Source organism: Syngnathus typhle, linkage group LG2 (genome assembly GCF_033458585.1).
Source record: "Syngnathus typhle isolate RoL2023-S1 ecotype Sweden linkage group LG2, RoL_Styp_1.0, whole genome shotgun sequence".
NCBI classification, from domain to species: domain Eukaryota; kingdom Metazoa; phylum Chordata; class Actinopteri; order Syngnathiformes; family Syngnathidae; genus Syngnathus; species Syngnathus typhle.
Genome location: NC_083739.1, coordinates 6,017,952 through 6,032,698, shown reverse-complemented (window position 1 = coordinate 6,032,698; position 14,747 = coordinate 6,017,952). Strand labels below are relative to the sequence as shown.

Here is a 14,747-nt window from a genome sequence, read left to right as displayed (position 1 = left end):
GGACACTTTATTAGGTACAGCCACGAGCTGCACTGTAACGTAAATATAAAGTAGAAGATATTACTGAAATAATATATAATAATGAAATAACAACGGAAAATATCACATAAAAATTGCCAATAACAGACTACTTATACTTGACACTCAGTAAAGTAGATTACTGATAAATGGAACACAATTAATCCAAGGGTGATTTTAGTAATGATGGTTCTCTTATTTGGACTGAAAAAAATCTGAATAATCTCTCAGTCTAATTATCAAAATGATTATTGTTTTGACCTAGAAGTATTTTCCATCCAGTGTTTTTCATTTTCAGTAACCATGAATTTACAATTGCGCTAGTCCGATAAACAAGTACGATTATATTGTTGCATATTGTTATGACTTATAAGTGTTTCCCATTTTCAGTAATCATGAATAAAATATATTAATGAATTGGTTTCATAGCCACCCACTATTTCTGAGTCTATAGCGAAAAAAAAAACCTGGAGCCGTCCTTGCTGAGGATCATTCCGATATATTTTTAAAATATTCCCATTTGGTGGAGTATTATGGTAAATGTTTCTTGTTATGGATAATATTTTTATGTATTTATTTCAACTGGTCCAGCTTTCCCATGGAGTGATGAGAGACAACCACAGAGGTGACATTGATTTTTATTTCTTTCTTTCGATAGAATTTACACTGCCTCGCTGGAACCAAAGCACATTTGACTAAAAGGAACATAATATAAAGAATACATTTCTCCCAAAAAGATTACAGCAAAACTATTGAATGGTTGGTTGGGCGCACAGAAGCAAGGATGGCACAGTCTCCAACCGTCTCGCGTGTGGCCCCCTCTGTTGGCCAAAACAATAAATTACACTTTCTCACACAACACGGGTCAACAAGTTCCTTATCCTCGACTGGTGACTCGGTTATACTCAGCCATTTTGGCTTCCACTCAAAAAACATGGCTTCACATAGCAATAGTTATACCTTTACTTGAAATGAAAGTACGAAGGGGTCGAGTAAAGAACGTCTCTACAAATAGTTGACAAAAAAAAAACCAATATACACCCAACAGACTTCAGATAAGGCAATGAATTTGGATACCCAGAGTCTGCTCAGAGAACCAAAGTTCTTCCGTTGGCCTTCTCTTACCATCCACTGTCTATGCTTAAAATACACGTCAAGGACTTTGTGGGTAAAACAAGGACGTCTCAAGTGCACCGTCCCCGCAACTACATTCACTTAAAAAACACATGGTTGACTGTTGCGAATCTCCAGTGTGAAAAGTGCTATCCTTAACTCTCGCATTACACTGAACGAATCAAATCAGGGAAGAGCCTGAAGGTCCTTATCAACGTTGATAGATTTTGTTATTGTGTGTACATATTTATATACTTATATGGTGATTCATTCTAGTGAGTGTCACAGCTCTACAGCGGCTGTTGTTTTCTAGTGAAAATATTAGTTTGTGGTTACAATCTCAGTGAAGAATAAGAAATGTTAATGTCTTGACTACGATCTAACTTGTGTACGTAATTCGGTGGGGGTAGGTCAAACAATGTCTTTTACAAAAATACCAAAGTTTAGCAACTGCAACATTTGGTTGCCACAGCAACAACTTAATATTGTTATGAAATACTAGCATACCAGAGTACACCCTTTTTAAAAGCTTTCCTTCTCTTTTTTTTCTCGGCTAAAATGTCATCTATACAATAAACATATTTTCGTTTCTCCAACAACACAAGCAACTCTATTCTTACACTCTCACTTCTGAAACATCATTATTTTTTTTTCCTCCCTCTTTCCAGCAAGAAGGCCATCTAGGTCTAGCAGCTTCCAGCAGTCTATAGGTGGACTTGGAAGCTTCCACCTCCCCACCGCTGACAAAGCACGGTGTGACACAGCTCAATAAGTTACATTCATTTCAAATATTTTTACAACATAGTAATTAACGTGAGGGCGAAGATCAATAAAGAGTAAAGATAAATTAAGAGTAAACCTTTTAAGCCCCAATCCCAAATAAAACACACAACGAGATGCATGAAGACAATCAAGGAGAATGAAACCCAAAGTTGTGGATTGTCAATGGTCATCAAGCACCATGAAATTACATTTGTTTTGGGCTAGAACAAACACAAATAAAAATAGTTTTCCCTAAATTATCTTTAAAACTTATTACACTATGAAATATGCTGATTGGTTTAAAAAAAAACAACACAAGAACATTTCATGTCCTTGACTTGCTTGAAGTGCAGGTGGAGCCAAGTCCAAACATATTTTGAAAGGACACGTAGCACAAACTTTAAACACAATTCTATAACCAGAAACTAAATTACATATATACATTACACGCAAGGTTTTTTTTTTTTTTTTTTTTTTATAACCTTCTCACTTATATATATTCCTCTTGTAAATTACCGGTAATAAATGATGGTACATTGTGAGAGCTAGTTGGTGATCCAGAAAGACACTTGTGATCTCAATGGACAGTTGGTAGAAAAAAATATATTTTTTTCTTCCCCCACGCTAAACGTGACACCAGCTTGTCTGCAACTGGCTATCATCCAGGTGAGCATGTTTAGGCACTTCTACAGTTTTCTAGGGTGAAAGAGAATTGCGGGTGATTGTGGAGCCAGGTAGCCCTCGAGTTCAAGTCTTCAGCATTTGGTTAAGCACCAAAACATGCCGTCACCGAGTCCGCCATGCTCCCATGTCTGCCGGCAGACTATCCGTTCTCATGCGCACCCACAAACACACATGGCTTGGGATGTCTGGGACTAAGCCCCATCAAGTCCTTGGCACTGACTCGGAGCACCAAGCCGACCACCCCAGCTGGATGCAGTTTAAAAAGGCGGCACCTCCACAAATCATTGTTGTGTTGTTGTTCCAAGCAGCTTTGGGACATGATAAAAAAAAAAAAACATCTTCTCCATGTCGGGCTTTGGCAAAATGCTTCCAGGGTTGATACGATTCAGGTCATCGAGGGCAGATGCAGTATGTGCGGGGACCCCTTTTGAGCTGCCACATTCCATTCTGAGGAGAGCCACTCTCACACCACTGGACAAAAACACTTGAGGCCATCAAAGCGTGTCAGTGTGGTTACAAGTTTCCCGTGACTGTCGAACTCTAAGTACAATAGAGTGCACCATAACGTCAAAGTGCAAATCCAGCATATTGTGGTTTACTAAACAAGGACAGAAATTGTGTGGAAATTCCTCAAATAAATAATCAAGAAAGGGTTTCAATGTGGTGTGCCTATTCTGTGTCAACCACAATACGTACATTACCATTATATTTGACTTTTAGAGTCACTAAAAAAAAATCATACACACTATGTGGTGCCTGTGTGTTGCACTGACACTGCCATAAGTGCATTTCTGTGTGAGACTCTTAGCATGCAGGTTGCTGCACCTCTATGGGAGAGGTAAAATAGTATTTACACGTGAGCAGATTGGAGTTTTGGAGTGCACCTCCTTCACAATCCAGCGCTTTTGTGGCGTTTACTTTAGAATGATCTGCAGGGGAGACACACAAAGACAGAGAGAAACATTTATTGCGATATTTTACCCAGCACACAATTGCATTTTCCTCAGAATCCAAAAATGTATTTTTCTGTTGCCCTTTGGACCTTTATCCAATTACTCATAGGAGAGAGACAAATCTCTACTCCGCAGGTCAGTGTTTGGATACACAGTTCAGTTGTATTCCATATGGAAAACGTGAAAAAATTCTGCATGCAAAGATGCTCAAATTGCCCATCAGAAATGAAGTAGCGGAAATGATGGCCCAGTTGTATAAAACCAACTGAAACAGAAATTTTAATTGTTGCAAACAAACGTAATGTCTTCTCAAAACCTTAGCTGCCCAAACAGAGTGCCTGACATAAAACATATGCAGCACAAACTCGTACTGTGTCCAAATTCAAAGACTGTGATCTCTGAAAGTCAGTTTTTCGGCCGCAGTACGTCACAACCCGATCGCAATTGGTATCTAAATACAGATTAATCTCTTTCCCTCCATGAAATCTCAAATAATACATGCACAAAATACAAATACACATTTTAGGTGTAAAATACAGGTGTCCTGAGAGAAAATGTAACTGGAGCTGTGGTGAAAGTGATTCCTAAATATTATTTAAAATTCCAAATAGGGCTTAAGAACCCTTACGAATTGCTTTTTGATCTTGCCTACAACCAGAATGGAGTAATAATTTTGGCAATAGCTTTATAGTTCTTTGGGAAGGAGTCGTGTCACTTGGGGAGTGTCATGGGATAAAAATCCAGCCTACGGCAGAAGGGGGCGCTGTCGTATAATTTGTAACCTACGTCCAATAGCTAGTAAAAGTAAAAGCATTTTAAATCTTGTCTGTCTTTATGTGTAAAAGGGAATGTATATACTTTGTCCATTCATGTCAAACACATATGTGATTGAGACAGATAAGAGCAGGTGTCTTTAATATGTACCTAAAGTTGTGGGCAGTGTGTCTTAGCAATATCTAAAAATAATTGTTTATTCAATGTTGCCAGGGAAACCACCTCTCATGAGAGGGGAGGGGCCAGCCGCGAGGTCACACGGTGGCAGACAGAATGACATCACCGTTTTCACTTATCCCACGTGCACGTTTAAACTGTGGCACCACTTCCTGCAGACAATTACTGGAAATGTCCCCACAGAGCTCACATGTGGCAGGAAATGACAAACATTGCCAGATCGTCACTAATGATTGCACAAATAAAAATCCCTGAACCAGGTTGGGTGAGTGAGGAGGCTATCTCCAGCGTGGTGATGTTCTTCTCAGCTAAGAGCTGTCAGATGTTCAGGGTATTTGATATGGTAAAGCAACCTGGCACAACTCTCACACCATCTTGTGCACTGAATAAGGCGGACATTGCTGGATCTCTTGGGAAATGCGCTAATTGATCAACTGGCCCACATTAGAAGGGAAAACGTGTTGTTTGCAGAGCTTCAGACTTCCCCTGAATGCATTTTGCTCCTAAATGTGGAGACAGTGCCAGTCCATTACTCGCACGTGGGCGATCAGTGCATTTTCTAAGCATGAATGAATGAAAGGAAGTACACAAATAATCTCTGTGACATTTTTTCCAATGTGAAATATGCACCTTGGTACAATGAAGGTTTGGAAAGAGTAGTTTACGTCACTCAACAGAACAGACGGATGAGGTCAAGCTTGCATTGCTGGTTTGTATCCGGTCTGTGTTAATGCTCCACTGGCGCTTGGACTGGCAGATATCGGAGTGGTTAGCAGATTTATATTCTCATATGAAGGCGGCCTGATTCTGAAATGAGGACATCTTTGATTCCATGTATTTTCTTTTCCTCTTTGCGCTGACACGATATATGTATATCTTAATTGAGCAAAAAATTGGGAATGTCACTCCAACCATGCAATGTAAATTCATCCTCGGGCTACTACTAGCTTTAGTTTGAACCATAATGATAAACAAAGTGTTCTCCATAACATTCTGACAGCTTTGTTGTTTTAATAGCAACACATTACAGTCTGTGGTGACTGACGACTGTCACAATTAATGTCACAATTAAAAAGGAAAAAGCAACATTTAAAATGACTGTGGATTCTGCCCGCAAAAGGAATTTATGCTGTTTGTGTTGCTTGCCAGGACATAATGTCAGCACTTGGCAAGTGATGTCGCACTGCAAAGATGTCACACTATTTCTAGCGCAGAACAAGTTTGAAACCAGTATGTCCCGAATGTATGTATATGAATGTGCTAACTGTGTGTGGTTGCGTAGCACACAAGCAATAACAAGTGATTCCCCTGCTGCAAGATGGAGGGGAGTAAAGTATTGGACAATCAGAGACGTGAAAACTAAAAAAAAGAAAAAACATGCAGAACAGAACCAGGAAGTGGTGCTACATAGCGCAACTACTACATTGCAAATGTGGGAGCTCTGAAGAAGTACTTGACCAAAGCGCATTTCTCGGGAAATTTGATAGGCCGTGCAGGAGGCTCCTTTGCTCCCCTGGGAGACTCCCATTTGCTTGAGTGGCACCAAAATGGTGGAAGAGAAGGAGGGGCTTGGCGTGGCATTACGACCACTTTGTATTTTGAGGGCAAGACTTCTTCAGAGCTCCGGGGACTGATGAAAGAAAGCTTTAAAAAGAGCAAACCTGATTGGCTTGGGCTGTTGCTGCGTAGGGGACACTTGTGGCTGGAGTTGTTGCTGCAGAGACAGTAGCAGGCGTAGCACTGTACATCATTGGGACTTTGTTTTGAGGATGAGAAAGAGCAGGGCGAGAGCGCAGGAGTTGGTGCAGTATGACAATCATGGAAACAGGCGTGTCACGTGCGTGTCAGGGTTGTTGTTTGTTTGTTGTTGTCGCAGATGGCGGTGGTAATGGCGGCGGATGTTACAGTGAGCCGGCAAGCCGTCGTTAGGGTTACACCAGCAGATGGCATGCAACCAATCACAAGGCAAAGCGAGGAAGAAGGAGGAAAAGAAAACAAGAGAAAAAAAAACCCATGAGGATAAAAGAGGAGACAAGCAGATTATAATCACAAGTTAGGATCGAGGACTGAGTCAGTTGCCATGAGTGACTCAAGAGTTTCACTTACTAGTTCTGTTCTTGGATCTAGAAACCCTGATTTCAGGCTTACCAACCTCAGAGAACCTGCTTTCTGCTCATCTTTCCAAAAATTCTGCTTCATTCAGCCTTTACTCATGATTTGTTAGCGTGGACATTTTTTTATTCCCATCCTGCCCCAAGAAAGCTAAGAGTCCCTCTGAGTATCTAATTGAAGTTCTCTGATCAACAACTTAACAAGGCAACGCCTCTGTGTTTAAAACAAAACAATCACTCGAAGTTTGGTTCACGCGGAAATTAAATAGTCCAACAACATGCAATTATCATGTGCGTGTGGGTGCCTGGCTGCGTGTGCGCTAAGAGAAGAAACAAAACGTAAGTGAAGGCCAGAACCTACCAAGACTGCTAGCAGGCGTCATGCACAGGACTGACCCTGGTGTTTTCATGCAAAGAGAAAAGAGGGAGTGGGGAGGGCGTATGAATTAATTGACACAGAGGAGAGCCACAGATTAGACAAAGTTACAGTGTTGATGGAATGCAAGCAGAGGGGTTCCCGCTGACCAAGTCGATTAGCAACAAAACGTGCAGCCAAACATCAGCAAGGCCAAGTCTCATCATTTAGCTAAGGTGACTTAAACAGCTCCTTTAGTTATCAATCTGTACTAGATCTCTGCTGGATTGTTTGAATATTATATTTTAAATCCAATCTGCAGCCGTACTTGAAAATGAAGATGGTGCTTTCCTGCTTATACACAATATCACATTGAACCTGATATTAGTCCACCCATCACCCCTCTGGCATGAAAACACAAACCTGATTGCAGATGGGCATGGTTTCATGTTTTAGCCACAGTTCGGCTGACTCAGCTGGACCATCAAGGTGAGACTTCTACGAAGGGCGTAACGGAGCTCATAGCGTTGAAATGAAAACTCACGATGGTCCTCGAAATACTTGACATGATAACGCTATCGGTAGCTTCTTACTCACAGAGACACAACATTCAAGCCCTAATTTACGTGTTTACTAAAGAAGAAAGGGTTCAATGTAAGAAGCCAAGGGACCTCATGACTGCGTGTCACTCTGAGGCTTTTCACCGGTTTAGGTACTTCAGTACAGTCTGCGGTTCCCCCGAAATGGCCCATAGTAACTTGTCTTCACTTACCTGTGGGAAAGAAAGCATGCTGCTGGAGCTGTGCGTTGGCCAAAGCCTGCTGATAGTGCAAGACACTGGGGTTAAATACGGAGTTTGCACCATTGCTCTTCTCCAGTGCCGCTCTCTTTGGTAGCGGCTGAAGGACGCTGTGGGGAAAGGCCTGGCCACCGGGGAAAAACAAACACGAGCACACCATTTATACGAGGAAAAATCAACAAGGAAATTGCAACTCTACAGTCTGATTATGCTCAACGTATAAAGGCAAAAAAATGGACAAGAAACTACATCCTAGCAAGAATATTCAGAAATTTGTACAGATAGAATTATTTTATCATTAAACTCTTTTCATTAATATAAAGCTGCAATTGCCACTGGTGTACGTTAATAGACTATGAAAGTTCCAAGTGCATTACAGCGTTTCACAAAAGCAAAAGAGCCAACTTAAACTTTGTGAGTGGCTACAGAACAATTAAAGAAGCTACATGCAAAGCAAAAGGTGAAAGGTCAAAGTACCAGGTCTACAGTTGCCTCGAGGGGTCGCTTCATTGCTTTGGCAGTCGACTGAGTCTTTAATTAGCAGGCAGCGAGCACATGATGGCAGTGGGCCAATGGGATCAAGCGTATTAACATACAGGTAACAGCAAGCAGAGGTGCATCATGGGGGACGGCATTGCATTGTGGATAGGTGAGAAGGAAAAAAACAAAAACAAAAAAGAATCTGAATGCAAGTATACCGCATACAAAACAATAGGCATGCACATCAACAAAAAACTCTTTGGTCTAAACATTTGCTACTTTTTGAATTAGTTCAAACATTTAGAGTGACGAAAGCGAGGCTGTCGTCGGCCATTACGACTGGACAAACAATTTAGTGGCGAGACTAACTACAACTTTTGACGGCGACAAAATGCATCAGGATGAATACAAACCGGAACTAGATTGTTTTTTCGGATGATGTGAGGTGGTTGTTTGTTCAAGCCATCCCGCAGCGTGTACTCGATTGTGATTTAATTCAATCATTTCATGTGGAGCGCTGTTTATTCTCCAAGAAATATTTGGGCGACAGTATCACAGTTCTATCAAGTAGCAAGACAAAGTTGGCCGTGCAATGATGACCCCATCTCAAAGAGATGGAATTCAAAAGGGGGTCCGTGCGGACGCCTTGGTGTGTTGTGTGCAAATTGCATCACAATATCGTACTGATGTGCTGTGGCATGAATAAACAGTGAGATTAGTTCATAATGGAGGATGGAGCTCGGCCATGAAATGAGAAGCAAAGGCGGCAGCACACCACAGCGTATGAGCGAGCTCTTGGCAAGCGACAAAGACTGTGGCACACTCAAACGACACCCAAAACAGAAAAAATCCACTTTAGTTTTCCTGTTTTAGATTACGAACGTGATCTATGGATAGTGACCTTTACAACGGCAAAGTAATAATGGTTTCGTGGCTCTGGCTCAAAGACAATTGGATGAAAGGTGCTGACTAAACAACTCAACCCAAGGTTAACCTCACTCACCTCCAGCACGGCATCTAACTGCGGCTGGCTGAATATACAATTCAAGTTGATAAGATGGGGCACATGAGGACCATGTAGTAAAGTGAAGAGGATGAACAGAAATGGGGGACTTAATGAGCAAAGGGACTGTGCAAATAGATTGCACCGAGGGGTCGCCGCTTTGTCCCAAGTGGCCTTAGCTTTGGATTTCGTCTTCCAGCCACTTTGCCTAGCCCACAGGTGTCAAACCCAAGGCCCGGGGGCCAGATACGGCCCGCCGCATCATTTTATGTGGCCAGCGAAAACAAATTGTGCATCAAATTCGCGTGTCATTACTAGAATTGCAAATTGTCTTCACTTTTAATATGTTTTTTTTTTTTAAATATTTGACCATTTTTTATTCGTCTGATTTGAAAACGAGTTATTCGTCAGTTTGTTTTGTACCTTTTACTGTATATAATATGAGGTGCTCATACATTTATTTGGGTTGACAGTCATAATGGCCCTCCGAAAGAAGCTATGACTACAATGCGGCCGGCGAAAAAAATACGTTTGACACCCCTGGCCTAGCCCATGATGGAGGACGGGAACAGGGAGAGCAAAGCAGCAATGATGTTTGCCAGCGAGTTAACGTGCCGGGAAGGGAAAAACAAACAGGCGTTAAAGAAGGCTAACGGGAGTGCTATAAAGAGCCTGGGAGAGGGCGAGGCTAACGCTGACACACACGCATGTCCACCATTTTGCCAACATTTCCACCTGTCTCTTGGCCAGCCTAGCTGGGGGAAGTGATGTGACTTTCTCATCCATCCTTGATTTCATTAGTACTGAACTGCTGAGAGCTGAACTCATCAAGAACAGGGAGTGGTAACGGGAGGGGTGGGGGGGTGCTTTATGTACTGTCTGAACCCAAGGGCATTGTACAATAAAAAAAAAAGCTCAGATTGTTTATGCAGTGTTATTTTTGAAAGGACCTCACTTTGGGAGGATCATTGTCAGTGGACTGTACACTGGAACCTACTGGAATGAACTTGCAGAGGCGGGCGGGCGGGTGCTTGATACAGTAATGGCAAAACAGGGCTCCACATTTAATGTTACTGTGGGGGCATCACAAATGTGTGTGCGAGAGAGAATGTATTCAATTTAAAGGCGATGATGCATCTGTTAAACGCTACGTACATTACTGTGCAAATGGCCCGCATTGTTATTTTAGAAAATTCCATAATAAGGCTAGGTTAAAAAAAATGAACATATGTGTTGATTTGGCTGGTGTTATTATGATTCTTCAATGGGTGGTTTTATAGTCAGTAACACCCAAAAGGGAACATGAAATCCTCTAAAAGTACCTACTTCTGATTTCTTGAAATTATTTCTGTATCTTTTACATGATCCAAGATCCTAATATCCATCCATCTCTTATTTGAACCGCTTTTGTATTGTTTAATTATGTCAGTATTAATTCTGTCATAATAATTATTCAAATAAAATGACTAGCCTACGACTTTTGCACTGTACAGTAGGGCTGCACCGTTTCGGAAAAGCATGCAATATGGGTGGGTGTTGAGTATTGCGCAACTGATGTGACTTGGACATGTACCCAAAGAAATTACACTTTTATGATCAAGTGAAAGAAATATATATATTTTTTATGTTAGCGCATTAATTGTAGTACTTTAACATTTGAGTTAGTAATGCCCCTAGATACCGATCTCTTATTGGATAACAATGTGGATTCAAGGATGCATCTGATTGGTCTATGTTTGATGCATTAAAGCAAAGATTCCATTTGAAATTTCTTGCACGTCTTTGCATGAGCAATATTTTTGTGCAGCCTGACTGTACAGTATAGCTTCTATATGTTTTATATCACAAAGCTACGCTGTATTGCAATTTGTGAATCGAGACTGCGCTCTCACCATGGCCGCTGTCGTAGCCACTGCCGTCTGGTTGGCTTGGTGTTGGGTAGCCTTGATCTTAGCCTGCAGATGGGCCGGCGGGTGGAAGTACTTGCACTTCTCACGGGAACAACGGCTTTTGATGTAGTCCATGCAGACAGTGACCGTATTGTCACTGGTGTCGATCATGGGGCTGTCACACGGGTGGGCAAAGCGGCAGTCGGTCTCGCCTCGAGCACAGTTGCCCCGCTGGAACTCACGACAAACCTGAACGCGCATACAAATATGAAAAGATACAGGAATTGACAGAGAGAGAAAAAAATGTAATGCTTGCAAAAACTGTAATAATACATCATTTCATTGATCACCTCGTGGATTTGCGTTTTCCTTTTAAATCGTGTTCACGCACGATCCCCGTGGGAGTTCGTTCATACATGTCTCGGAGGGATGCTGTTTCATTAGTGAGCTTCATTTACAGTAGTTGCTAAGTGATAGCACCCGTGAAGACAAACACATCGAGGCATACGCCTACGCCTCACCAACAGTACTGTATATCTCAGATGGAGATGACAATTGTTTATCCTTCTAAAGGTTGAAGTGGAAAAACACGGCCCTTCCCCCTGACAATTAGCGTCTTCTCATTCAGTATTGTCTGCCAGTAGGTACGTCAATATAATCTCATAATCCCGATACTTTTATTCATTACGTTTTATAGAGAGGATCACATATTTCCAAAAGGTCATAAACATAAGACTGTAAAGGGAATACCTCGAGGACAGTGTTGATTAAAATTGATCATAATTATCTTTGTCAAGGTAGAATTCTTGATTGGATACATGTTAAAAAAAAAAAGAACTTGAACTAGTCTAATTGCTGCCTGTGTGGAGACTGTATGTTCTTGTTTGCTATCAAAATGTTATAAATGATATACATAAAATAATCAAAAATAGGGAAAAATTATGTATTATTTCTGACCGATTTATGCTGATAATTTAGGTTCCTACAAAGTTTTTTTTTTGTGCCAAGTAAATACAGGTTGGTCTTTGACACTAACAAGACCCTTCAAGACAGAAGGAATGTTGAAACGGGTTACCTCCAGCTTGTCTGTTCGCAATAATTTTTGGTTGGCGGATGAAGCAGTAGCCAATGATGCAGGAGGGCTGCCTGGGACAATCATGGGTGTGCTGGGCAAGATTTCTGTAGGTACCAGGCCCATACTGTGCGACATGGGGGTCAGGTATGGCGTGTAGCTCAAACCTGCACTGGAGCCGAGACCCTGGCTGACTGGAAAAGTCTGCTGCAAGAGAAAGACAATTAACACTCATTCATTTAGCCACAGCCATTAAGCAGAATGGAAACGGCGAAACAGGATGAGGTCATTTCCTTTAAGCAGCACTGACCATAGGTTGCATGGTGGTGCCGGGAATCATAAACTGCATCTGATGGGCCAGCATAGCAGCCGCTGTCTTCTGCTGGATCAGGTTATTGCGTCCGTTGATCTCCAGCTGGGTTTTCAGGTGAGCGGGCGGGTGCAGGTACTTGCAGTTTTCTCGCGTGCAGCGGCCCTGAAAAAGATGACAAACAGACAGGGGCTCAGTATTTTGTGTAAATCATAAGGAAAACATTTGCTGTGGAGCGCAGCGACGCTTAAAATTCTTTGCGGCATCGATCGCATTAAACGATGCATTTGGTGGGGTTTTGAATTCATAACGATTTCTGCTGTTCCTTACCGCTTATGTCCAAAAATTTGCGATGGGAAAATAAAGCTTCATGAACCAGTTGTTTTATTCTTTGGCTCCTCTAGATGGGAATGTTGGTTTAAAGTGAGGATTTTAAGAAATGGCAAGTTGGTAGACTTTCAGCTCTTTGGTGAACAGAGAGTGCCATCTAGAGGTCTAAGTAAACAACAATGGGTTCACGAATCATCTTGAAGCTTCATTTGCCCATCATTACCAAGAAGTGCATTGGCTTTGGGGATTTAAAGATCCATTTCTGTATTTTTGTCTTTCACTTCTTGTAGCAATATCGCAATCCTACCTAATAATTATGACCATCGAAATGTTCATTGCATAATCTAACGGCAAACGGTAAGACAAGTATTTGATGCAGCGCTAACTGCGAGCAGAACTTAAGAAAGAAAAGGTTATGGAGGAGTGAATGTGAGTCGAGGTTGTCAGAGGGACACGACAGCGCTGAGAGCAACATGCTGGCCATGACATAGCACATCTTGTGAGGGGCGGAGCCAAAGCCAAGCGTGATGAGAATCACAAACAACTCAGAAGCTGTGTTCCTAAGACGCTGTTCCTGCTGTCTTCTTCATCATTGCAGGAAGAGCAAGGAGAATCACGTCGAGCTCCTTTCCAGAGATATTTATTTGCGTAATTTTATAATACAATTCAGACCATCTCAATGAGCACTTCTAGCGAGATTAAGGGGCCTTTTTTTTTTTAACTGCTTCATCGGAAAGATACAGAAATGGAATACGTCCACAGGAAGAATGCCAGATCCAAATTATTTTTTCCCCTCAACCTGTTTACATACATGCTGTCAGCTATGTTGAGTTCTGGGATTTAATCATAGAAGGCTTCCAGCAAGGAAAATTATTAACAAGAGAAACCTAATAAATAAAACTGTGTATTGTTTTCAAATTGTAACCAACTCCATAAAACATTACTCATTTGGCAATGTTGATCTATATATTTTCCACCCCAAAGTAAATCAATAGGACTGTATCGCTAAGACTAAAACCTAGGTGTGAGTGCCTCAAAGCCGGTGGCGTGCAGAGAGAGCTGCGATGTTTCTGTAATGAAGAAGCGACTCATCCTTACTGACCTCTACACCCCGCAGTGAGCTGCTCAAACCTCCTCCTTTATATGCCTCACACCTGCCCACACATATGCATATTAAATGCCTGGATCACAACAAGCATCACCCACGCACACCAACACTGCCATGCTTGAGGACACACACACGCACACAAACAAAGCGGCTATGTCATAAAGGAATACAATGTTTGCACGGAAATTCAAAAAATGGACACGTTAAAATATACACACACGCACACTGCAGAGCCACACTTCATACTTTGTCCATTATGTGGACTTTAAGTGGAGTCATTTTCTCCTGAATGTTGCCACTCACAGACTGCTCATTAATATTTCTTTCCCATTTAAAAGGATGAGGTAAATTGTGGCTACGTTCCATAGATGTTTCCTGAGGTACAGCTCAGTCAAACCGAATGCAGCCTTTGCTAAATTAGTTTCAAACTTTCTGCCTTTCTCACTTGATTTTTGCTATAATTAGATTGATCTATTTTGTCCTTGTGGCAAGTTTAGTGTTTCTATTCAGGGTGTCAACATAGTGTAATTGAAACTACTTAGTATTTCATTCTAAGAAAAGTCCCAAAACTTGAGAGGACACAAACTGAGGTGATATATCTAAATTGTGGGATTCCAGCAGACAGAGTACTCATCAAATGACAATGCAACCACTCATGTAAAATGATCCATTCATTCATCCGAGAGGGAGGTGTTAAATGCTATTTTGGATTGTAGCGAATACAGACATTACCCACATCATCTAAGTCTTAGATTCTAAGAGTTCAAACATTTACTGCATGGTGACTGCTTTACCCCCTCCCTCCCCCC

At 41.6% G+C, this 14,747-nt stretch overlaps 1 protein-coding gene across 12 annotated transcripts in view; it reads right to left on the bottom strand.

The window, feature by feature from the left end:
• Positions 1-640: 640 nt before the first annotated feature.
• LOC133150572 (muscleblind-like protein 2a) overlaps positions 641-14,747 on the bottom strand; it is a 29,198-nt gene continuing 15,091 nt past the window's right edge. For 2 of the 12 annotated variants that reach the window (XM_061273204.1, XM_061273206.1), the window contains exons 3-9: positions 12,501-12,665; positions 12,194-12,397; positions 11,122-11,367; positions 8,224-8,277; positions 7,720-7,870; positions 6,954-6,989; positions 641-3,506 (exon numbers count right to left, since the gene is read on the bottom strand). In XM_061273204.1, the coding sequence (XP_061129188.1) occupies positions 3,382-3,506; positions 6,954-6,989; positions 7,720-7,870; positions 8,224-8,277; positions 11,122-11,367; positions 12,194-12,397; positions 12,501-12,665 (981 nt within the window). In that variant the 3' untranslated portion in view covers positions 641-3,381. Of the gene's footprint in view, positions 3,507-6,142; positions 6,238-6,953; positions 6,990-7,719; positions 7,871-8,223; positions 8,278-11,121; positions 11,368-12,193; positions 12,398-12,500; positions 12,666-14,747 lie in introns of all 12 variants that reach the window. The other 10 variants (XM_061273208.1, XM_061273212.1, XM_061273207.1 and 7 more) reach the window with 10 other exon arrangements.